Raw genomic sequence first — 26,759 nt, 5'->3', positions numbered from 1 at the left:
ATGTCAGCTCTCTTATCATCTCTCAATCCCTCACAGTTACACATACAGCACAATAACATTATGTCAGGGGAATGGTTTGAAATTCTAATGAAGGAAAAAACATACCTTTTCTGTTGTCTTCTTTTTAAAGAAATTCAAAAGTTGCGCTTGAACCATTTTGCGCGAAAAATGATGAAAACTTGCTTCCTCTTGTGCTTGATACAGAACCGAGTTCTGATTGGCCAATTGCCGTTATTCGTGAATGATCTTAAATAGATCATTTTAACATTTCATTTGCATTATAAGTTTTACATAATACACATTATTAATTCAAAGGGGATGGTAAGGGGGGATAGTGGTTTTACTGAGGGGATGCTTTTTGTCATTTTTTTTCATATCCCCGCAATTCGAGCCCTGATTACCGCTACCTATCTCTCAAATGGACCATTGACACTCTATCTATCTCAATTAGGAGTGTCAATGGTCCATTTGAGAAATAGGTGGCAGTAATGCACTTACAGTACAAGTCTGCAATCCGCCAAAGAAGACGCCTCATGCGCAGGCTAAAGAAGAAGACGCCAACTCGCTCAGGACAGTTCAGACATTGGGGTGGAAATCAGAGGTATAAATACTGTTCAGTTTCTTGCACAGACTGATCGTTTCGTGTCTTTACACATCAATATATCGTCACGAGCCACAGGGTTTAATTTGGTTTGGCTTGTGTATGTTTTTTTGACTCTAAAAGCCGTGATTCCCATCCACTTACATTATAGGACTGACAGACTGCAACTGTTTGAGTTAAAAATCTGGGGGTAAGCAGATAAACATCACATTTTCATTTTTGGGTCAACTATCCCTTTAAGGGCATGTATGCCCCTTATTTTTCAACGTGGAAGTAAGCAGTTTTCTGTAAATGTGCGAGACTTGCAGTTGCCACTGTAAGGAAATAACAGAAGAATAAAGAAAGTGCAGTAAATAGTAAAACTGTTTGCAATAGGAACCAATGTGTTTATAATTAAGATTAAAGTAAGACACACAAGTTTGCAGAGCTGGGTAGAAACTGATTAGATGTGATCCGGATTACCTAATCGGATTCCAAATATTAAGCAGGCCTACTAGTAATTCGAGTAAATTTCATGTTTAAATACTCAGACAACAGTTACTTTTTTATAGATAACATGATTACATATTATTCACACAATAGCATTAAATTATTCATTTTTCAATGTATGCTATTCTGTGTCAGCTGAATCACGCGGATGAGACAAATTGTTGAATAAAGTCATTATTTTTGGGGGTTTTTTGCGCACAAAAAGTATTCTCGTAGCTTTGTAAAGTTACGGCTGAAACCCTGATGTCACATGGATTATTTTACTAATGTCCTCTCTATGTTTCTGGACCTTGATCGTGATAATCACATTGCTGTCTATGGGAGGGTCAGAGAGATCTCAGATAGTGGATGCTAAAACTGAAAAATCCTTTTTTTCCTTTTGCAGATAATTCAACCAGATAGAAGTTGAAAACTGGTATGATTCATCTTTGGGTCATATTCTCTAAATGTCATTGAGATAAACCAACAAACATGGCAGCAGTAGCTTATAAAATCAAATCTGAATGGCCAACCTTTATGAAAATCGAAATGATCGTACATAGTGTAGTGCAGGGATCTCCAACAATAATTATGTAGATATATAGTAATGAATAATTCAGTTTACATACTGCTCCAACACACCTGTCTGTAATTATCAAGTAGCCCTGAACACTTGATTAGCTGCTTCAGGTGTGTTTGATTGGGGTTGGAGCTAAAATCTGTAGGAGGGTAACTCTCCAGGAGCAGGGTTGGAGACCCCTGGTCTAGTGTCAAATAAGAGGCTGTTTATAAAAATAAATTATGAGAATCGGCCACAAGGTGGCACTGTTACATGCAAATTAACTTGTTTGCTTGTAACTGCAACCTCATAATTTCTATAAATCATTCAGATTCCCTGAATCAATCGGTCATATTATTTATTTTTGCAAGAAATTGAATAAATAAATGCATAGAAATTACTTTATAACAATAGTAGGCTACATTTACAATATTTATGAGCACAGCTCATAATAATCATTTTGTAAAGAAATCTGTGATCTTCAAATTTATTATGTATTCTTACATCATTTTTTAATATGTCCTAACGTTATCGAAAACATATTGGAAGTTTCTAACTATTTGTATTGATGTTGGAGTATGTGGTATATGAGGAAATGCTTTACATCCATTTTATTCACACTGTAAAACATCTAAAAAAGCCAGACCACTTCTGGAAAAAAATATTATTTGGATGGCTGAAATTAAGATCAATATGTACCAGAATGCACGGCTTCCAGTTGCACTGGGTTACTGGTCATATAATTGTATGTGAAGTTTATTAAAATGTATTTTTGATTTCAGTTTGTTTTTGACTTGCTCTTATGTGTTCTTTGAGTATTTAGTTTCTTTCTAATATCTAACATTATTCTGGAGCCATATGCTTGAAGCATCTTTTTGTGACACAGACATAAAAGTATTTCATCTATATGAATTAATAAAGAGTTTCACACTTCAGTGGTGTCATTTTGAATGTTGAAATTTATACTCTGCATTGTGGAGCAGTATTGTCACATAAACTGGGTTTTAGCAGTGATATTGTGTTCATGTTTCAAGTCTGTGGAAGGAACAAGGAGCTCCCCTGCAGCATGTGTGTTCAGAAGAGCCACTCAAATGGCATATCAAAAAAATACTGTATTTTGCTGTCAATGAGAGTGGATATTTGTGGTTTCTGATGGATAAGTTTACACTTCATAATAACAAAATGTGTACACTTGGAAACACAAAACTATAATCTCAAAACAAATCTCCAAGTAATTCCATGGGGTGAAGTAGCAGAGCTACCCTAATGCTCCCTGGGACAAGATTCCCCAGACTATAGCAGACCTGCACCTGAGCTACAAACAAATCTAGTAACAAACATTAGCAACCTGGCATTAAGTGAAGTGTATAGTACAGAGGTGTTCTTATTTCATTTGATTGAAAACTGATAAAAAAAAAAAGTCCTGCTGGATTGCTTGTTTCTTTCCTGAGATGCATGTTATTTACTTGGCTACCAGTTTTCATAGAATTATTCAATATTTTATCATTGCATTTCATTAAAAACCAATACCATTCAGTTTGAATGTTGCTATTATGACACACCTTATATATCTTCATAATATATTGGCAGTTAAATATATAAGTTCATAAGCCTATATAAATTTACTTTTCAAATGAATCTTCTGCTTTGTCTTTTGGTTATTCATTTGACTAAATTGTCAAAATGCAGTTATTAATTAAATAGTTGGTTTTGTATTTTACATGAATGAGACTTAATTTGTGTGTGTGTGTGTGTGTGTGTGTGTGTTTATTTCCTTTAATAACACATTGGCTGATGCATCATCGTCCTGCATGGTAAACTTACATCTATTATTACTTACTTATACTATTTAAAAGTAGATGCACATTGTTTATTTCTTTAGGTGTACTGTCCTTAATATGCATAATATGTATGCGTGTAGTATAGTCATTTACATGTAAAAATTAATTCAAGTGCTCTGTGGTTTACAGTGAGTAGAGCACATTTTCCAGTGGAACTCAGCTAAAAGCATCATGCATCTGCATTAATCTTTCCTTGGTGTCTATACAGCCCTGTTGGATATTGTGATATTTACTTTAGTCCATAAAGCTGCTATAACTATTGATGAAATATTGATAATAGGTGTTGTGGGGAGAAAACAAAACAGTCTGGTGTTTACATATTGCTGTAACACCATTGGTGTTAAAATGACTTTTATTTACAAATAATCATTTTTGTATTTATGAAATTTTTAAACTGGAAAAAAAGATATAGTTTTATGTTCTAAAAGACATATTAATAAATATTAATAGGATTATGTATACTTTAAGTTGAGTATGTATACGTGCAGTCTGGCACTCTTGATCATGGCACTTCAGCCCAGCTGGAAGAGAGTGATGACCTTGGCATTAGTTACTGTGTTATCCTGCTATAAAAACAGCATGAAGATAAGGGTCACACAAACCATACACTAATAATGTTATTCATGTCCTTGCCTCATAACTTTTTCCTTTACTGTGGCCATTTCTGTTATTAGCATGAACATAAACATTTTATTTATAACACACAGATACTTTATCCAATACACTAAATCATAAGCAATAAAGACAGTTATCCAAACCACAATAACAGGCAGTTAACTTAAGGTTTACTGAACTGAAATGTCAGGAAATGCCAATATGCTGTAGTTTATTTACAGATTTATGACATTTTAGCTACTGTTACAGTCACACCAGAACGTTTTGGAAAATTGGTCCAGGTTTGTGTATATACTGTGAATTTTTTAAAATGTGCCAGTATTGTGTCTGTATATGGATTTTAGTGATTTCTTCACATTAGTCTTCATGTATTTGCTCTTATGTGTATTCCAGACTCTTTTATATTTATTCTCTGCTTTACTGTTGACCAATATGACTGATGACTTGAAAAAAATTGATTATGAAAGGAGTCATTCTTGGAGTTGTCATGTTTCATAGACTCAAGAAAAAGATGACCTGTACGGCATTACCAGAAAAGTCAGTGACTCATAGCTAGATTGCATTACTATTAAGCCAACTGGTGGATGGAGAAGAATGAGTCATTTAGTTACTTAGAAGGACATGAGAAAACACTGTCGGTGTGTGTGTGTGTGTGTGTGTGTGTGTGTGTGTGTGTGTGTGTGTGTGTGTGTGTGTGTGTGTGTGTGTGTGTGTGTGTGTGTGTGTGTGTGTGTGTGTGTGTGTGTGTGTGTGTGTGTGTGTGTGTGTGTGTGTGTGTGTGTGTGTGTTGTTTGTGTGTGTGTTGGAGTTGTTTAATTTTCAGGTAAACAGATGAGCTCTTCAAATGCTTTAAGAAAAATGTGTTTTTTTTTTTCACTTTTTGTGTTACAATAAAAACAAAATAATAAAAAAACAAAACAATAAAAGTTGTTTTATATTAAATAAATGTTTATATTAAATAGATGTTTGTTTTTAGATGATTTATTTAGATTATAAATATAAATAATTTATTATTTATAGTTTGCTGTTTATATATATAATTATGTTTATTATGTAATAAATATAGTTTTAATATATTATTATTATATTTTCCAATTGTTATTTCATATTTTTAATTTTCTGGGACAATAAAATCTGTACATAAAAGTCATAATAAACGTACAAAATCATAATAAATCATGAAGGCATGATAAAAAAAAAAGTTTCCAATACGATTTTAATGTGACCTTCATGTAACGAAATGGCCGAATAGATATAATGATAATTATAATAACAGCCTAAAATAATAATAATAATAAAGTGGGACATTGCGAAGAAACGCCCATAAGGCAATAGTTCATGAGGATAATACAAAAAAAGTGAAATTAAGATAGCATATATCCTCTATATAGAAATTAGAAATAAATATTTCATACTCATGTCTACATTTTGTGTGACAATCTTATGAGCCGCTGTTGTTATTGTGGCGCTGAGGGTCACGTGACGCGAATGTGCGCACGTGTAAGTGACAGTGCGGCTCATGGAGAGAGAGAAGAGGAGGGAGGGGCGCGCCGTCACACCCGGAAGCGAGGTTACTAATCCTACTATGGGAAAACTACGCTCTTTAATATTAAGTAGCTTTCTTGATTGGACGCTTCGAGAGCATCGTAAATTAATATTCATGACCTCGGCCTTGGCCATAGTAGGATGCGCAATTTCGCCACCCGCACAGTGTTTTATCAGATACGAAGCGTAGGCTACTTACTCTTTGTTCACCAATGATTGTAGGGACAGAAATTAGAGTGTTTGTCAGAGAAAATGATGTTTTGATTATTTTTACCGGCTGAAATGAGCGTGTATTGGATATGGGCGAGAGAGCACCGGAAATTCTTTATAATCGCTGCTGGTCTTTTATAGAGCCTTTACCACATAACGTGAGAGGTAAGTACACTAAGACAAAATACTGCAACATTTATATCTTCGTAGCTAAGGCTTTGGCTTAACTTTATGAACAGACAATTAATATATATAGCCTACCAGTTCACCATGATTAACAGTATTATACAAATAGCCTACATATTTAAAGAAATATGTTAAACTAATGGATTGGGTGCCCGATCATTTCACTGGTTTAATTATATTTTATTTCCCTTATATCGTAAATTTTTGTTAAAATATTTTAGAGCGTTATGTATAAAGCTTTTGGCGTATATTAAAATAAATATGCATCTACAAATATATTTTAGTGCAAACATTTTATTAATATTTTATCCATAGGTCTCTCATAATCATTTAATATATATATATATATATATATATATATATATATATAATATATATATATATATATATATATATATAGTCATCGTTTTGCAAGTAGGTTTATGAAGTATGAAGGTTTATGATTTTTTGATTTAGGTTTTTTTCAGTATCAGCCAAAAGTTTATTATATTATATATTTTATTATTATTATTAATTATTATTGTGTCATTACACTACATTTCATCTATCTATATGATATTTTCAAAATTGTACAGAGTATGACTGGGCACATTTATAATGTGCGTTAGTTAACGTGCCTATTAATGTTTACGTGATTTAACCGATGTTACTCTCTGTCTTTAGACGCGCATATTCCCGTACTCTGGAAATAAACAGCCATGGAAAATAGGTTGATAGTTAATTCTGTGATAAACAACTATAAAAGGACCGTATTTCTGGTGTGCTGTGAGAGTTTAGCGAGGAGCTCCGTGATAACAGCGCCGCCAGGCAGGCATGAGCAGAGCCGATTCTGCAGAAAATGAGGATTGGACGTGAGCTACGTGCGCATCCAGGAGTAGACGACATGACATGGAGAGACTGGAAAACACGAGCCTTTTAAAAACGCGCGGACGCGAGAGTATCAGTTCCAGGCAAGAGAGAGTCACCAATGGCTGTTGTGAGTCTCAGGCGGTGAGTACAATGGTTCTGAACGCGACCACAGCAGAGGAGCTGCTGGCTGAACATGCGTCTAGATCTGGACCCGCGATCACGCTTCTGAAGGAGTCCAAGAGCGGCTTGCCGTTGTGCAACGGTGGAGGAGTGGTGTCCCCTTCACCTACCGCAGAAGAAAGTTACCGTGAGTTCCCTGCGCCGACGCAAAGTGGGTGTTCACATCTAAATGGACTGGCCGAGACCCCCAATGGGGGCCTCACAGCTAATGGGGACAGGACTTTGGACAGGCCTTTGAAGAAGCCTTGTGGAGATGTGCGATTCAGACAACTCCAGCATCAGAGGAGAGAAGATGAGGAAAACAGAGACTTTGGGGCCCATGGTGGTTGCCCCGCATCCGGGTCTGGATCTAGCGGTTCTTCGGAAACGTCCCACGGACCGGACCCTTCTTATCCTTCGCATGAATGCAAAAGGAGAAGGCTTGAATTGGACTCCAAAACTGACTCTAGTAAAAGCACACGGGCTGTTGCTCCCCTCGCAACAAATCACCAACACAAAAACTGTGGCGGCTCCGTGTTGTCGCCCGGTTGGGTCCATCACAATGGACACAAGGTTGCAGTGAACCAGGCCGAGGTGCGCTCTGCTCCGCCTGCGGTGGCCACCAGTGCAGGCTGGTCTCCGGAGCACATGGCTCAGCACTACATAGTTCCTTGCATGAAGTTTTACGGCATTTGTGTCAGAGATGGCTTCCTGGGCGATCGACTGGGGTGTAAGGTTCTGGAGGAAGTGGAGACTCTAAATCACAGCGGGAAGTTCAGAGGCGGCCAGTTGGTCAGCCAAAAAAACATCCCATCTAAGAACATCCGTGGAGACCAGATAGCCTGGGTCGAAGGCAACGAGCCGGGCTGTGAGAACATCGGGAGCCTCATGGCTCATGTTGATATGGCCATCATGCGCAGTGCGGCCAATGGACAGCTGGGGAATTATGTCATAAACGGCCGCACCAAGGTGAGTGAGGTGGCATATCTGTGCTTAAAATTTAAGCTCCTGTTGTTCCAAAACTATGACTTTCTTTCTTCTGTGGAACAGAAAAGAAGATATTTTTTTTAAAAAAAGCAGTGGAAGTCCATGATGTAACCAACTTGTTTGGTTACAAACATGCTCCAGAATATTCAAAATAAAGTAGTCTTGTTGCAGTATAAAGAAAGTCATGCAGGTTTGAAATGATGTGAGGCTGAGTAAGTGATGACAAAATGTTCATTTTTGGGTGGAATCTTGTTTTTGTTACTTTGGAGCAGTATGGTAACACTAGGGATAGCTGTCACAAGTTTACTGCAGTAAACATTTCTCAGGGTAGGTTTATTTTGTGAAAGTCAGTATCTGTATAGGCACAAAAAAAAAAAAAAAAACAATTAAAATTGTGCTAATCGTTTAAATGAACATCTAAAACACAGTGACCTCACATGCACTTTTGGAAAAACCTGAAAACATCTTTGTTAAAGGGAGTTCACTCCAAAATTATTTTGTTTTTTATTTGCTCACCCTCAATTTGTTCCAAACCTGTATGAAATCCTTTCTTCTGTTGAACACAAAAGGAGATATTTGGAAGAATGTTGGTAGCCATTTATGTTTATTGCATTTTTTTTTAGGTAATGTGGAGTTTAGTGGGTGTTAGCAATTGTGAATACAAACATCCTTCAAAATGTCTTCTTTTCTGTTCAACAGAAAAAAGAAATGCATACAGGTTTGGATAGAATTTTAATTTTTTCATCTAAAATCTTAATCGGATCGCATGGTTTTATTGTTTTTACATGCAACATCTGGTGCAAATTAAAATAAATAAATAAATAAATCACTCAAAACCTTTGAGGTGGGGTCATATTTACCATTGATAACCAAATTTAGCAGTCAAAGTCTAGGCATTTCAATTGGAATTAATGCAATCTGAAAATCTGTTTAAGGGTGTAGGAGTTCCCCACACTGATTTTGTATCAGGTTCAAGTTTTCACAACAGACAGCTGCTTGATCTGAAAAAAACATCTATGTGAGCTGTACTTTGTGTATCGCTACACTATTGACAGTGGACAATTTACGAATGTCAGCTTGCCTTTATAGTTACAGAGATCTAGCCAACATCTATGTGTGACAACTTTCCCCGGTCTCCCCTTTATTCAGAATCAGTAGATGCTAGTTAAGTCATTACTTGAAGGTCAAAACTGGCACACACTCTCACCAGCGGTGCAAAACTGCATTCAGGAAGTTGTGGTTGGGTGTATCGGACAAGATATTGACTGTCTGTGTTTCTCACTGTTCCACTGATCTCAACTACCAGTCTTATCTGATCCCAGATCAGTGTTTCTCTGGCTTTGAAGGCTCATCTGTCAATCTCAGTCTCCAGCCCATATACAAACAACATATTCTCACTGCCAGTAAAGTGCATTGCTTGCGTGTAAAGTGTGTGTGCGTGCTTCTATATACAGTATGCTCATTGTGCGCATGAGACCATATCAGCTTATCGGACACAAATCGCAAAAACAAACCCTGGATCTGAAAATGAGAATTAAATTTTTTTAGGTTGAAATATGAGAGTAACTGAGACTCTGACGTCACAAACTGTTTGCTCGGTTAGTGTGTGACTGAACATCACCGCACATCGGCTGAAGTGTGTCAGAGTGAAACTGCCCCATGACGCAGGTCTGGTTATTTGAGCTTGCCAGGTCCATCCAGTGTCCAGTGGTATGTGATCTTCATGCTGTGGCATTTTCCAAACACAAATTAGGTAGAGGAACAACACATGCATATTCTCAGTTCTAGAGCGGCTTTTTCAAGTATGCTTATTATGAATAAAGTGTTTTATGTAAACTAACGATCAAAAATGTAGAGTCATTTTAAATGTTTTTGTTAATGTAAAGTCTCTTATGCTCACCTAGCCTGTATTTATTTGATGCAAAATAGAGTAAAACAGTATTATTGAGGAACTTTATTAATATTTAAAAGAACTGCATATATTTTAAAATGTAATTTATTCCTGTGATGCAAAGCTGAATTTCCAGCATCATTACTCCAGTCTTCAGTCACATGATCCTTTAGAAATTATTCTAATATCAAAATAAAATGCTGCTCAAGAAACACTTTTTATTAGCATTAATTTGTTGAAAACAGTTGTGCTGATTAATAATTTTGGAGAAACCATGATAGGCTACTGTTCAAAAGTTTGGGGTTAAAATCAATAAATAAAAATGCATTATTTTATTCAACAAGTACGCATTAAATTGATAAGTAAAGACATTTCTAATGTTACAGAAATGTGTATTTTAATTAAATGCAGGGTAAAGGGTCATTGCACACTGAGTCTGAAATATTCATACGTTAAAAAATAAATATGACCTTATGTTTCAATCACATTTACACACTGCCTCCGAAACTCTTGTCCGTCATTAAAAATTAGGATCAGGTTCAATTTTCTGCATTTTCACATCCGTAGCAAGCATTTTGATAGGAAAGGATGACGAATATGGAAAAGAATAATAATTCGGACTTGTATACGAACATTTGGACTTAGTGTGCAAAGACCTTTAATTCTGAAAAAAAAAAAAAAAAAAATTCTACAAAAATATTAAGCAGCAAAAAAATTTAAATAATTGAAAATTTTAAAATAAACAGGGAAAAATCTATTATTGTTACTGTTATTAATAAATGAGCACCAAATGACAATAACTGAGCATCAAATTAGCATATGAAAATGATTTCTAAAGGATCATGTGACACTGGCGACTGGAGTAATGATGCTGAAAATTCAACTTTGCAGGAAAAAATGTTTTAAAACATTAAAATAGAAAACAGCTATTTTTAAATTACAACATTTTACAATATTATTGTTTCACTGTATTTTGAGTCAATGAATGCAGAGTGAGCATAAGAGTCTCTGTATCTGAATGCACAGTCATTTTTATGGCTGCGGTAGTGTTATGAATGCAAAGCCAGACTGCAGCTCAGGACCATGTGGGCATTCTTCTTGTAATCACAACCCGTCCATTGCTGTTGCTGTTAGAAGCTTGATCTGGATGACCTTTTTTATGAATGTCAGGACGGTGTCAGCGTGTTCACTGGAGCTCTTTCATTAGAGTGATTGAGGGAGGAGAGACGCTTTTCTCCTTCCTCATGAGTCTTCTGTTTGTCCTCGCATCGGCCTAAATCTGCAGTGAATACTTTTTAATCTTCAGTGATCGGAGCACTGCATTAGTCTCAAGTGTTGTCCTTTCATTGCGGCTTTTACCTTAACAGTATTTCACAGCAGTTGCTGTTTGCATGTGTAAATGATCAGAGGTGTGAGAAGCAGCCAGTGTTGGTGTGTTCAGTCATACGTTTACACCTGGAGGAAAAATCTCATACCGCAGACCTTGAAGTGGGAACACTAGTACAGTGCTGTTCACATGCTTTTGCAAGTGATTGACAAAGAAATCTTGCAAAAACGGCTTGATATTTTGTAGTTTTGCAACTTTTGATAATTGATTTGTTTATTTTGGTTGAAGAGCGCTTTTCATGCAAAAGTTTGAGGAATTGATCTTAGAAAGGTTTGAAATTTAGTAGTGCTTCAACAGTTTCAACTGATTAATATGTCCATCGGTTTATAGAAAACAAAGATACAAAATGGAAAAAAAAGTAAAATCAGGCCAATTTAATTAGATATTCAAAAGTTTGAATGATTTTTAATGTTTTTGAATAAGGTCTTTTATGCTCACCAAGTCTTTTATCGGTTTATTTGATCAGAAATAAAGTAAAAACAGTCATTTTGTGAAATACTGTTACAATTTAAAATAACTGTGTTCTATTTGGATATATTTTATAATGCCAATTAGGCCCACGTTAACCTCCCTGGTGCTGGAGTGCATCTAAAGACAATGATCATGTATTGACGATAGCAAGAGATATTGTTAAAAGCATCAAATATTGGCAATATTAAGAGCATTTGCAATCAATGTAGGCCTGCTGTTGCATTCTTCTTATTATAAGACTTATAATTATTATTATTAGGTAACTTTTATTATTAAATTAATGTTACAATTGGGGGGGGTGATTTGTGCGATGCCACTGGGTTGAAGGTCCGAATTTCAGTTTCAATGCAGCTTCAAATGGCTCTGCACAATTCCAGCCAAGGAATAAGGGTCTTATCTAATGAAACGAACTGTAATTTTATAAAAAAAAAAAAAAAAAAAAACATTTTTTTTTTCACCACAAATGTTCATCTTGCACTAGCTCGACCTCACACATTACATAATCACGCACACATGACGTAGGCAGAAATACCGATCCAGTGTTTACAAAACAAACGTGCAAAGAACGTCAGATACCTTTTACAAAAAAAAAAGTAAAACTGATGTCAGACGATTTTGAAGTTGGAGAAAATGAGATGGAGTTTTTCACCCTTACCCTACCTTTTTTGAACCGAAGTACACAGATGAAGAAATTTTTTTATTATTTTATTTTTATTCATTGTCTACATGTTTGTTTATAAACCCAAGCGATTTAAAACATGCATGTAAACACAGTTCACTTGCATTGTCGGGTGTTTATCAACAGCTGATGGTTATCAGTGAGTTGCTATTTATTTGAATTGTGTACAGTTTACATGATTAATTCGTTGTTGCAATGCTAATATTTAGGTAATTTTAAAGTGTTGATAGCACTATTTGATTATAGAATTATGTTGAACCGGTTAACGCAAGGCTATGTCAGTTGTCTGAGAGAGTGATAAAGCCACATCAAAAAGGTCGCAGCTTTTCCCATTGCATCAGAATGGCTCTGGTCTCACGTCTCTGTTCCTCCGGGGCTGCGTGACTCCCTCATTTTCTCTCCAGTGTGCTGATTGTCCTTGATCACCCATCCCATTAGTTCTCTTTTTCCTCTCCGTCTTCTCTTCAGAGCCTTATCAGACCCCTTACTTTTTAGCCGGCCAAAATATTTCTCGCCGTTACCCTGGAAACAAGACACGTAGCGCGTTGTATACTGCAGGAGAATGAGTGTGGGTGCCCGCGCCCAGCTTCCTTTCTCTCTAATCCAGTGCTTTCAGAGAAAGACCTTGGTTTCGTTCTTGTATGCATAGAAACCATTCGATTTTGGGAAGACGTGGCAGAGGAAAAGGATGAATAGGAGGGAACAGCGAGTACCAGCCACATGGCAGACTTCATACGCCTCTTCCAGTAAGAGGAACCAGTCAAACAAAACATCACCAGCACTGCTGTATTCACATTCATCCACTTAAGAGTTAATAGCATGAGGTCTGAGTCAGAAATTTATGGGAGCTTTAGGGCAAAAAGGTTACCGTAAGTGATAAACTGTTCTAGGAATTTAAAATTCAGTCAGACTTTATTGCAAAATAAACTGTCAGGATGAGTAAGTAACCGTCCAGAACATCCTAGCAGGCACATGCTGAAAACTACTCAGACTGCCTTAGAAACCATTCACAACACCCTGGCACTGTGCTTGTGAGGACTGCATGAGCTAACATTTCCATTTCTTAAAGTGATCGTTTACACAAAAATGAAATTCCAGTCACACTATATTTGAAGGTCCAATTCTCGCTATTAACAAACCTTTAACTACGACTTTTGTCTCAATTAACTCCTAATTTGCTGCTTATTAATAGTTTGTAAGGTAGTTGTTAAATTTATGTATTGGTTAGGATTATGGATGTAGAATATGCAGAAAATGTGCTTTATACATGTGCTGATCTCTTGAATGAATGATTTAATAACAGATGAATTAATAAAGTAACAGTCACTTGTACTTGAAACAATGAAACATACAGTAGGTCACTACCATGGACATATGTACTATATTAACTATAATATAGAACTATAAACTTTCATCCCAGCATTTCTGTGATAGTATGAATGACTGTAAGACTGAAATAATACTGAGCAGGTGAAAAACTTCTAAAAAAACTTTAATTTTGTCAATAATAATGGGTTATTTATTTCCATTAGCCTATTTGATTCAATTAACGCTTCACCGGGAGTTTGATTGACAGGTGATCTGACCAATCATAACGCCGAATCCGCCATTTTTTCCGACAAACAAAGTAGATTAACTTAAAAAATGGTGTGCATTGATGTCTTTCCGCGTTTGAAACAAGATACCTTCTGATGTTCATTCATGTTTATTTTGTGCTATAACTAATAAAAAGGAAGCGTGTGAACTGAGATGCCACAGTGATCTGTCACAACACATTAAAAAAGCCTCAAAATAGTATTTATTGTTTGAATTGATTTAAAAATGTCAAAATTTGAAAGCTGAGACTTTGTTACATGGCAAAAGTAACCTGATCTGTCTTGTCTGTCGGTGTGTTGTCAGTGTCCTCTTTGCGCCGCAATGTATTTTTCACTGCGTGAGAACATGATGTGTGGTGTGAGAGCGGCATGGCTTGTTGGACGAAGCAACAGTAACAGTAAGGGGGGTCAATTGAAATACCAAAAGCTGACTTCATGGAGTTAAAAAAAGGCCTTGAAAACACCAACGTGAAGTTATTGCTTCACAGCATCAATGTCTGAGACTTTACAAGATTGTTAGACTATTTCCAAACTCTTGTCGTACACTGTAGACACAAAAATGACATATAAAATGTTTTCAATTTTTTTTATTATTTTGTTAAGATTTTTACTCTTTGGCAGGGATAATTACAGTAGGTTATACAATAGTAGAAAGGTGTAGAAAGCAAATCATGTAGCAGTATCTTATCAGCACTTCAGCTCGGTCTTTTCCTCTGCAGTGAAGTAGTTCAGCGGTACAGTGGAACTAAAGGGGGAAAGTTTTGACTGGATGGTGTTCCAACATTTCTTACTGCAATCCAGTGACATAGATGGAAATATTTAGGAAATTATGGGTTCCAGATGATGCCAGTGTTTCTAAAAATGGCCTCATAATTGGTTTCCATTTTGATTGTGTAAGCATCATAGAAAGACATTAACCCAATGGCCATAAACAGACTAATTCAACATTCTGGTTTCAAGAAATCTGAATAAGACAACTGGCATATGACTGTATTAATCAGAATTTTGGTTCATGTAAACATCTTGGAATATCCACCAAAACCGCCCTTGTGAAAAAAGTACACTTTACACAAACAATATACTTTAAAAGAATATACTTAAGTGCAAACTCAACATAATATATTAGGAAACGTAACTGCATGTTAATTGCAATTAAATTAAAGGTTCTATAAAATGCAGAGTATTTTTTAACTCGCTCAAGTAGGACTTAAATACCATACACCTCTATGTGTAATTTCATAATTACTTCTGTTGTCTTTGAAATATGGGTAAAGTGTACTGCTTTTATGATATATTACTAAAATGTAATTTAAATTCTTAAATACTTAAATTCTATTGAAACTTGCATGTCATGTATTTAAATACATTTGTAATTAGTTACATATATGCAACAATATTGCAATTTGTTATCTACAAGTACAGTTGTTGTTGTTTGTACTTTTGATTTAAAGCGCACATGCAGTACACTTAAGTGTGCTTCTTTTTTATAAGGTTGAACATTTACTCTGCATATGTACAAACAATAATATTTTTGATAAATAGATAATATTAGATATAAAGAGCTATTAATTAAAGGCACACTCTTCCATGACAAGCAGGATACATTTGTAAATAATTCATAAATAAAAAAATAAATAAAAATAAAAACTTTTTTTTCCCTTTTTAAATTTCTGTTGGACAATATAAGCAAGCTTCATAAGTGAGAAACATATTTATTTAACTAGAGTTACATTATTTATTTAATTTAATTCAAGTATTAAAGTGTGTTGTAAAATGACAAGAAAATTGCAGAAAATTTTAAAGTCTGATCACATGGTTTACATAGGAACATTCCACATTCTTTAACTTAATCAGAATATGGACCTGAATCTGATAACCATGTGCATTTTAAACTTTAAACTTGACCCTCAGGTGGGCATTGTGCAGTGAACTGTTTGACAAGAATGAATCAGATTTCTCAAAACTAAATACTTGAGTTTGAAAAATAATTTGTTTGAAAATTGGCTATAAAGATTAGTGCACAATGCAGTGGCACATCGATGACAGCGATGGAGTATTTGAGGGCATTAAGCAGTGTGTGTGTGTGTCCACTTTGGAACCCACTTTCATTTTTGTTCTTTCTAATTGGATAATTGAGCATTTCTCTGGTCAGTTACACAGTATCTGTTCAGTTTGGGTGTCATAGTTGGCTTCCTGTGAAACCCTTCAGTCTGCCAGTGGAGGACTGAAGCGGATGTCCTCTACTCTGTTATGAGAGAAGCCAAGAAAAAACCCAGTCAAAGCAGCTCTAGACAGCTATCTGTGGTCACTAGATTTAGAAACATATTTAGAAATGTGTAACCTGATGAGTAAGCAACACATTTGCTAATCAGCATGTTACGAATGATTTTTAACCATTTGTTAATATTAGTTAATACAGTACTGCCTTGCGAAGGCAAAAGACCGTAACTTTGATTTTTGTCGGAAATGAGTTATTGATATTTTTGGGACATTCAAGACATCCTTTATCATGTGCATAAGTATCTTGAGTCAATTTAGTTGTTTTTCTGAGAAAATAATGGGTCGTCATAACCGTAATTCGAAAAGTCCTGGAGAAACTAAGACAGAACACCGTATAACACCAGTTAATGCTCTTTCACTTTGTTTGGAACGCTCAAATTGCCTTTTTTTTACTGTCCATTAAAGTCTGCCGCATTTTAATTACGATGTAGACAAACGAATTAGATAGATCGCGATCTACCAAACAGCTCCATATAACAAAGCACTGTAAAGACTAGATACATTGGCAGCAATACGTAATTGTGAATACCCTTTAAAGATTTTTTTTTTTTTTTGTAATGCAGATTATTCACCAGGCTGTCACTTAGTTGGACGCGTGTGGACTTGAATGCTGTAGCTAGCATGATCAATAATAAAATCAGTATAGCCTACTAACAGTTCGCAATTAATTCCATATCTTACCTTTTCTTGTAACCTGATAAAATCAATTCATGGAGACGAACGTCATCGGAGATGTTTAATCCACAAGCATTCTGAGTATTATTCCTGCTTGCTGGCGTTCACATCAATCCACAAGTCGTTCTTTTAGTTTAGGCTATATTTAATACAAGTTAATATAAAAGCAATATGCTATGTCTAGCATTCTTTTACGTTAATGAGCATAGCAAATAAATTGGTATCCACGGTATCCACTCGTATGTTTAACTTTTAGTCTGCTTGTTACGGTCAAATAATAATAATAATAATAGTAATAATAATAATAATACAGTCATATTACTGTATGCAATAGCCTATATGAGATAGCCTATGATCACTAGATTTTATACAGGTGTTACTATAATGATTTTGTAAATGGTGGAAGTTACTGCCTCTTGCCTTGGTGTGACTTCTCACGCTTTGCAGTCAATGCAAAGGCAGAGTACATCAACATCAAAATAGGGGTAAAAATCAAGTTTGAGCTCACAATTTCTTAATGAAGGTAATTTTCATTACTAAAACATCTAATTGTTAAATTTCCAGTGTCCTACCTATAATTCATTTGGCTGGACAATAAAAAACTTTAAAGTCATTTTTCTCAATTTCACACTCTAGCGAGTTAAGGTCTTTTGCCTTTGTAGGGCAGTGTAGTTAACATGAAAAATACTTCTAAAGCTTTTATTAATGGTTAATTTTAGTTCATTTTTAGTTAACAGTTACTAATACATAATTAAAATCAAAAGTTGCATCTGCTAATATTTTTTTCATTTTCTTCAACATTTACTAATACATATACCAATTTTGGGTTTGTAATTTAGTGCTGTCAAATGATTAATCGCTATTAATTGCATCCAAAATAAAAGTATTTGTTCCCATAGTATATGTGTGTGTCCTGTGTATATTTATTATGTATATATAAATACATGGCCATGCATGTATATATTTAAGAAAAATGTTACGTTTATATTAAATATATAATATAAATTATATAGATATAAATATATACATGTAAATATTTTCAAAATATATACTGTATGTGTGTGTATTTATATATACATAATTAATATACACCAGTACACAGATATATTATGTAAATAAAAACTTTTATATTGGATGCGATTAATTGTTTGACAGCACTAGTATGTATGTGTTCATTCATGCATTCATCCATTAATATCTTTATTTATTTATTTATTTGTTTATTTATTTATTGAGTGTAACCTTGTGTCAGTATGTAGAAAGTGACAGTTTTTAAATATATATATATATATATATATATATATATATATATATATATATATATATATATATATATGTATATATACATATATATTATATATATATATATATATATATATATATATATATATATATATATATATATATATAGAAACCTGAAATTAGTCTTAGAATTTTGTTTTAATTAAAAATAAGATCCAATGTTTTACAAATTCTTGGAAATTTTCTATGTTGTTTTAGATTGTAAATGTAAGAAGATTTAAGTATGATCACCAAAAATACTGGAACCTAGAACATTATTTTAATTAATAGTTTAAAATGAGCTTTTTCAGTTTTGCCCAAAAATTAAAGAGATTATTTACTCGAAAAATAACAATTCCTGTCATAATTTACTCCACAATTGTTTGACATGGAACATAAAAGAAGACATTTAGAGTGTTCTTTTCTCCATGTCATTGGTCACCAAAACTGTGGTTGCCAACATTCTTCAAATTATCTTCTTTTGTGTTCCACAGAAGTAAGAAAGTCAAACAGGTTTGGAATGGCATGACAGAATATTCATTTTAGAGCAACTATCCCTTTAAGAAAATAGTGCACAATCACTTTTCTTGATCTCCAAACAGACCGTTTTGCTGGAGTGCATGCTGGCTGTGGAAAGAGAGGTGGACTGAACGTGCCGCTGTCTGTCCACGTGCTGATGTTTAACCCATGTGACACACGTTAGCACTATGCTGTGCTCCAGTGATAAAGGCTGAGATAAGGGTTAAGGGAGATTTTCTCTGGGGCTTGATAAAGTACTGACCATATCACAGAGCCGCAGCTAACAAAGCACCCTGATGACTCGCATTCCTGCCGAAACAGAGGCCTTTAACATCTCCACCATCATCCAGCCCAGGAATGCTTCATATCAGCCAGAGCTGAAGTTTTGCCAAAACTCAGCTCTGCAGAAGCCAAGCCATATGCTGTTGGTGGTTTGTTGGCCCTTTTTTCCAAACAGTCAAAAGACGATAGGAAGTGATTGGGGGTGGGGATCTGGAAATGGTACGAGCAAAATTTGAACTGATGATGCCCGCATGAGCACCACAGCTTAACACATCAGAGCACGTAAACAAACTATTGCACCATGCAAAACATATGACCAAAGTCTAACTAAACTAAACTCTTTTAAAAAAAAAAAGTAATTTATATAAATTTATTTTTTAATTATTAATTTAAAACTTTAAAGATTTTTTGAATGTTTGATGTAATATTGTCAAAATAACTGCTTTCTATATATTTTTAATTATTAATTTAAAACTTTAAAGATTTTTTGAATGTTTGATATATATATATATATTATATATAATTTATTTTTTAATTATTAATTTAAAACTTTAAAGATTTTTTGAATGTTTGATGTAATATTGTGTGTATAATTGTTTTCAGAAATCATTCTGATTTGCTGCTCAAATAAACATTTTTTTCTTTATTATAAAAAAAATATATATTTTGAACAGTTGTGTAAATAAAAATAGAATGGTTGAAAATCTTTCAACAACATTTTTAAATTAATGACAAAATGTTAAGTGGTGAAATCATTAATATATTAAGTAAAATTATTTTTATGGGTGTACACATCTTAAGAATTTGTAATATTTTGTTTTTTAATTTTCATTTTTACAATTTTTTGTAACACTTTTACTGTAAGAAGTATTTTGATATATTTAATATATATTTTGTTTTATAACATTTGACAGCGAAACAGTTTTAAGACCATTTATTTATTTATTTTTAGCCATTATAAGAAAAGTACTACTTCTGCTACTAACTTGTTTTTAATTCAATAAAAAGGTAAAAAGTAATAGATCTTAACACAGAAACAGCAGTGTTAATCACTGACCCTGACAGAACTGTTTATTTTAAGTTGTGTCACATGTCTGTTATGAAAGAAGCTTGTGTATCTTATTTCACCAGACCTCGAGCATTTGGCATGTCATTCACCACCCTGATGAGTTAAAGTATAAGGCCAGGATCTCGATGAGACACAGACTTGTGGTCATAAACCCTCATAAACAGCACTGTGTGGTCGCTCTGCGCAGACATACTGTACATACAGCACCTGCTATTCTGAAGCTTGAGCATGTGTGACCTTTGACAGGTGCCAAGTCAAGTCACCTTTATTTATATAGCACAGATTATACAGATTGTGTTAAAGCAACTGAACCACATTAATTAGGAAAATAATAATAATTTATATTTTTTATATTTTTTATTTGAAAATTATTATTTTTTTTTTTTTAATTTTTTTTTTTTTTTTTTTTAAAATTTTAAAATTGAAGAATTGTTGTGTTGTTGTTTGTTTGTTAATTTAAATAGTATTTTAATAACTTAATTAGTAGTAGTAGTAGTATGTACATTCTATTAAACAATAGTAATGTATTTCTGGCTCAATGTCCTCGAGTTAAACCAAACTTTTATTTTGACAGGTTGCCGTGAATACCTTTAAATTTCTGTGTATATATGATGTGACAGTATTTTTAATCAAATGAAATGGTCAAATGCTCATGAAGTGACTCTCAGTGCAGATTAGGATATGTTCATGTATTTATGTCCTCATTTAGTGAGGCGACAGATGCTGAAGTCACCGCGAGCGTAACCCGCGCTTCAATGTGTGTGTAGTTAACGAAACCACATGTCTGCACCATTCATTTACACAGAGACACGCAGAACATGCAGGATACATATTTAAATAGTATTTTTGTGGCTTAATATTTACGGATACTATTCCATATCGCGATTTGATTTAAGTGTAATGACCGACTACAAATTCCAAGACATTCTGCGTTATACAGTAAATTCCGTTTTTATGACTGGAATCCGCGATTGGAATTTCTGCGTTATACAGTAAATTCCGTTTTTATGACTGGATTTCGTGGTTCCGTTATCGTTTTGAGTATAGAGTGAGTAGTAGGTCTCTTAAAGGGCCAGCCAGGTCGATACTTAAATTTACTATACTTGAAACCTTTTTGTTTAGTTTAAAACCCTTGTTTTGGTACAGTTATTACTTTAAATGTGAGTAGGTGTTCCTGTAGCGTTTAGCAATGTCACAAAATGTCTTTATTTAATTGTTAATCATTCTAAAACCTTACGTTTCTTTAACCCCCTCTCTTCTGTACGATCAGGCCATGGTTGCGTGTTACCCTGGAAATGGAACAGGATACGTGCGACATGTGGACAATCCTAACGGCGACGGACGCTGCATCACCTGCATCTACTATCTGAACAAGAACTGGGATGCGAAGGTATGCTGTGACCCTGCGTTTACTCTTGCTGTTATCTGATTAGTCGGGAGGGGAGTCTCCTCTAATCGATTTCTGCTGTTTGGTTTTGATCTGTTTATCCAGGTTCATGGAGGTTTATTGCAGATCATCCCCGAGGGACGTAATGTTGTAGCTAACATCGAGCCTCTGTTTGACCGTCTGCTCATTTTCTGGTCAGATCGCCGAAACCCACATGAGGTGAAACCAGCTTTTGCCACTCGGTGAGGACACACACTGTTCACAGTTACACAGTCACTCACAAAGAGCCAAATGCAATTCATACATACAACGCATTGTTATTCAAGTATTATTTATGCACTGTATTTATTAATACATTTTATATTTAAATATATGAAATATATGTATTAATATTATGTATGAACCTTTATTTTTATTTTTCCTGTTTTCATTTCAAAGTCTTTTTTTAGTAATTTTGTAATGTGTTTGTATTTTGGGGGGTATTTTTATTTGGTTTATTTTATTATTTTGTGTTCAGTTTTAATATTTTTAGTATTTAAACTTTTTTTAGTTAGTTGCCATTTTTTATAATTTAAATTTTTATTTATTTATTTTACAATTTCAAAAAGATTAAAAATGGATTTAGTTTTAGTTTAGTTAGTTTTCGTTAACAATAACAGCACTGGTACAATGTCTTGAACAGACCTCTTCTGTGATTATCATATTTTTAATTTATGAATTAAAATGAATATTTTTAGGGAATTAGGTAAAATGTCAGGTGGGTGGGTTTTTTTATTTTATTTATTTTTTTTAATTTTACTACTTTAGTACTAGTTTTGTTCTTCAGTTAGTTGCCAATTTTCATTTAAGTTTTAAGTTTTTCATCTAATATTTATATTTAAAAAGGACAAATAATGGTTTTAGTTTTTATTAAAATTCAAAATTTAAATTAAAAAATTAACAATTTTATTAAAAGCTTTATTAAAATAATGTAATTCCTAATAATAAAAACTCTGCATGATCTGTTATTATTGTTATTATTTATTTATTTATTTATTTTTTTTTGCATTTAATTCGATTCAATTTTATTTGTATAGTGCTTTTCACGAAACCAATCATTGCAAATCAGCTTTACAGAAAATATGTTTCTACAATATATTTAGGAGTAGGTAATTAGTGGTGACTTTGGCAGAAATGTACAGTAAGAATCATGCAGTTAGTTACAAATTACACTTAATCAAACCGATGGTAAACATATTAACTGCAATGATTATATGTTGCAATTAATCCGATTGTGATTTAACATTGCGATTAAGAAAAATTTGGTAGTTCTGTATGTTGTCTCTGGGTAAGCATCATCTGAGGTCCTCTGAGGGGTTGGCATCATCTCTTCTCAGGTTTTCTGGATCCAGACTGAAGCTTGTCTAGTTCCTAGTTGCCTCGGGATGTAAGTCCCATGGCAGAAACAGAGAAGCAGATAGAGACTAAATTAGCATAGCTGCTGTTCCAACCAAGTAAAAATGAGGTGTTTTCAACCCAAGCAAAAGAATGAAAATGTACATTTGATAAGATATAGCTGAAGTACAAAGTTACGAGCTACATTATGTGAATTCTTGGCTAAAAGATGTGTCTTTAATCTAGATTTAAACATAGAGTGTGTCTGAACCCCAAATGTTTTTAGGAAGGCCATATTTCAGAGTTTGGGAGCCAAATGCGAAAAAGCTCTACCTCCTTTAGTGGATTTTGCTATCCTAGGTACTACCAAGAGTCCAGAATTTTGTGACCTTAGGGAGCGTGTTTGATTGTAGCGTGGTAGAAGGCTAGTTAGGTACACAGGAGCTAGATCATTAAGGGCCTTATAAGTAAGTAGTAATATTTTGTTTTAATATGATCATATTTTCTTGACGTGGTAAGGACGCTGCATTTTGGACTACCCTTAACTTGTTTGAGGATGAAGGACAACCACCTAGCAGTGCATTACAATAGTCCAGTCTCGAGGTCATGAATGCATGAACTAGCTTTTCTGCATCAGAAACAGGGAACATGTTTCGTAGCTTGGCAATGTTTCTAAGATGGAAGAATGCTGTTTTGTAACAAAACAGCCAAAGAGTCAAAAGAGTCAAGACAAGTTGCTGTCTAATATAACTCCCAGATTTTTGACAATAGAGGAAGTAACAGTAAATCCGTCTAGTTGCAAATTGTAATCTATGAGATTCTGTGTAATGTTTTTTGGTCCAATAAGTAATATCTCTGTCTTATCTGAATTTAATAGGAGAAAATTATTGGTCATCCAATCTTTTACATTTTTAACACATTTTCTTATAATATAGAAGTTTCATCCGGACTTGTTGAGATATATAGTTGAGTATCATCAGCATAACAATGGAAACTAATCCTGTATTTTCTAATAATATTACCAAGGTTCAACATGTATATTGAAAATAGCAGAGGACCTAGGACAGATCCTTGTGGCACTCCATACTTAACTGCTGATAACTGAGATGATTCCCCATTTAAATAGACAAAGTAATAACGATCAGACAGGTAGGATCTAAACCATCTTAAAGCCTGCCCTTGAATACCTGTATAGTTTTGCATTCGATCTATGAGAATGGCATGATCTAATGTCAAATGTAGCAGTAAGATAAGTAAAACTAGCAATGAGATGCAGCCTTGGTCTGATGCAAGAAGCCATTTGTAATTTTAACAAGTGCAGTTTCTATGCTATGGTGGGGACTGAAACCCGATTGAAATTCTTCCTAGAGATCATTTTTTTGCAGGAAGGAGCACAGTTGAACAGACACAACTTTTCCTAAAATTTTAGACAAAAAAGGAAGATTTGAAATGGGTCTGTAATTTGCCAGTTCACAAGGATCTAGTTGTGGTTTCTTAATAAGAGGCTTAATAACCGCCAGCTTAATTGGCTTTGGGACGTGACCTAGAGATGACAACGAGTAAATAATATTGAGAAGTGGTTCTTCTGCTACAGGTAACAACTCCTTCAGTAATAAAATGGGTACAGGATCTAATAAACCTGTTGTTGGCTTAGATGCAGTTATACGTTTATTTAGCTCTTCTTGTCCTATGGTTGCACTGCAGTTTTTCTGTGGGTGTGACGAATGGAACTGTATTATAAGCATTCTGTCAGATCTCAGTCACGTGGTGTGGTCGAATGCAGAAACTTGTAGAAAAAACTGAAAAAAATGATATCATAGAGAGGACCCAAGACTGTTTGTCCAGGTCAATAAGTCTCTTAAATTATCAGATAATTTGACCTTTTTATGAAAGGGAAAATTGTTTAAAGCTGTAAAATGTCATGTGGTAGAAACCGCAGTTCTCGTAACCTCTCATCTCATGGACCGTGATCTATCCAAACACACACACACACACACACACACACATGCACTCATCCACCGCCATTGTTCTTGCACCACTACAAACACTGCAGTTTGATTTGATCCTGCTCTTTAACCGCCACACCTGCAGCTACTCTTCCTCAGGAAGACGCTCTGTGTTAAATGAGTTTGATGAAACAAATTAAACGCTGTATTTTTAGCCCATCCTTTTCTAGTAAAACAATCAAAAGAAGCTCTTGCTGTTTACGTTTTATATTACATTCTTCATTTAGGATGAGGGTCATGGTGTATCAGCCCCCATCGCAGCTGGGGGGCGAGGTGGGGTGCAGGAAATACGTGCTTCCTGCTTACAAGTGGCCGCCACTTCAGTTTGTGCACTCGTGCCGGTAGGAGAGATCCAGGAATAAACAAACGAGTCGCTTTACTAGCGTTAACCCTTTCTGTGCTTTATCCTAACAATGATCCACATGACTCAGACTCCATATCACAGTTCCTTAACGTCTGCCTTGAGTTAATCAGATCAATACAAGGTCATCAGACTGTCTGATTGAATGAATCTTTATCTTTCCACAGCTACGCCATCACTGTTTGTTGGTTTTTTGATGAAGAGGGTGGTGATGATGATGAGGAGTAGTGACTGGGTGAGTTTCATACCTCTTAAAAGAAACATGTGGCTTAGGCTGTTTTCTCACTACATGTTTTCAGTTTGACTTAAGAGTTCAGTGTGTTGGGTTGGTGGGAACACAGATAGACATTGTAATATTTCAAAATTTTACTGTTTTTGCTGTATCAAATAAATGCAGGCTTGGTGAGCAGAAGAGAATTATTAAAAAAAAAAAATACTATTCAAAAACACTTGACTGGCAGTATTTATTTTTAACTATTTGTTTATTTTATTTTTTTTAAAGTAACAGTTCATACATTTATAATTCTGCAACAGATTTCTATTTTTAAATAAATGCTGTTCTTTTGAACTTTCTATTCATCAAAGAAACCAGAAAAAAAATTATGTATCACAGTTTAACAAAAATTAAGCAACACAACTTCAGCATTGATAAAAAAAAAAAAGTTTGTAGTGGCTGAAAATTCAGCTTTGCCATCACAGGAATAAATGACATTTTACATTTTTTTTTGTTATTCAAGTTATTTTAATTTGTAACAATATTAATTAAATAATTCATGCAGACTTGGTGAACATAAGGCCTATCCTTCCTAAAAACATTAAAAAATCTTACCGACTACAAACTTTTGAATGGTAGTGTGTACAAAAATATAATTTAGATAAATAAGTATGCAGTTTTGAGTTAAGGTATATTCAGCTGCAGCTGCAAAAAAAAAAAAAGATTATTCATAACAAATGAATGACAGGTCTGTGCAAAGCTGCACAATTTAAAAAATGAAAGATCCAAAATGCGTCTGACTGGATGAGCCACAATTAAAGCTGTAAACATTAAAATGAAAAAAAAAAAAAAAATAGAAAAAATTCAATTATTTTAAATAAAATCTTAATTAATGCTGTAAACGTTAAAATGGTAAAGGTTAGTAACAGCATTTAAATATTTACTTTTTGGTTAGTTTTATAATAACTTTAATGTAACTAATTTTTTTATGCCAATTTGTTTTTGAAAACCATAAAACATATAAAGTTGGCTGTCATTAAACTTCTTTTCTTGATGGAATTATTTTAGTGTTAATATTCCTTTATACTGAGTAAATTTTGAACTTTAGAATTTTTGCTTTAGTTGTCTGCTAAATACTGAAGACTTTAATTTGCTTGCTATGCATCATTAAATATCGTCTCTTTCTCTGTCTTTTAACAGCTACAGGACAGAAAGGAGTTAAAGTGCCCGTCACACAAAGCAGCAAGACCTGAATCTCAGTCATTGGA

The 26,759-nt window shown here is 34.3% G+C and overlaps 1 protein-coding gene across 1 annotated transcript; it reads left to right on the top strand.

Annotated features, from left to right (window-relative positions):
- The first annotated feature begins 5,772 nt into the window (after positions 1 to 5,772).
- On the top strand, positions 5,773 to 25,505 carry LOC109082858. Its single transcript, XM_042740035.1, has 5 exons — positions 5,773 to 6,004; positions 6,689 to 8,002; positions 21,420 to 21,539; positions 21,642 to 21,778; positions 25,445 to 25,505. The coding sequence occupies exons 2-5, from the start codon at positions 6,914 to 6,916 to the stop codon at positions 25,503 to 25,505; spliced, it is 1,407 nt and encodes a 468-aa protein (XP_042595969.1). The 5' UTR covers positions 5,773 to 6,004; positions 6,689 to 6,913.
- The last annotated feature ends 1,254 nt before the right edge of the window (positions 25,506 to 26,759 follow it).

This window comes from Cyprinus carpio, chromosome B15 (genome assembly GCF_018340385.1).
Source record: "Cyprinus carpio isolate SPL01 chromosome B15, ASM1834038v1, whole genome shotgun sequence".
Lineage (NCBI taxonomy): Eukaryota > Metazoa > Chordata > Actinopteri > Cypriniformes > Cyprinidae > Cyprinus > Cyprinus carpio.
The sequence above is the reverse complement of the archived record's forward strand: the minus strand, read 5'-3'. Positions and strand labels throughout refer to the sequence as shown.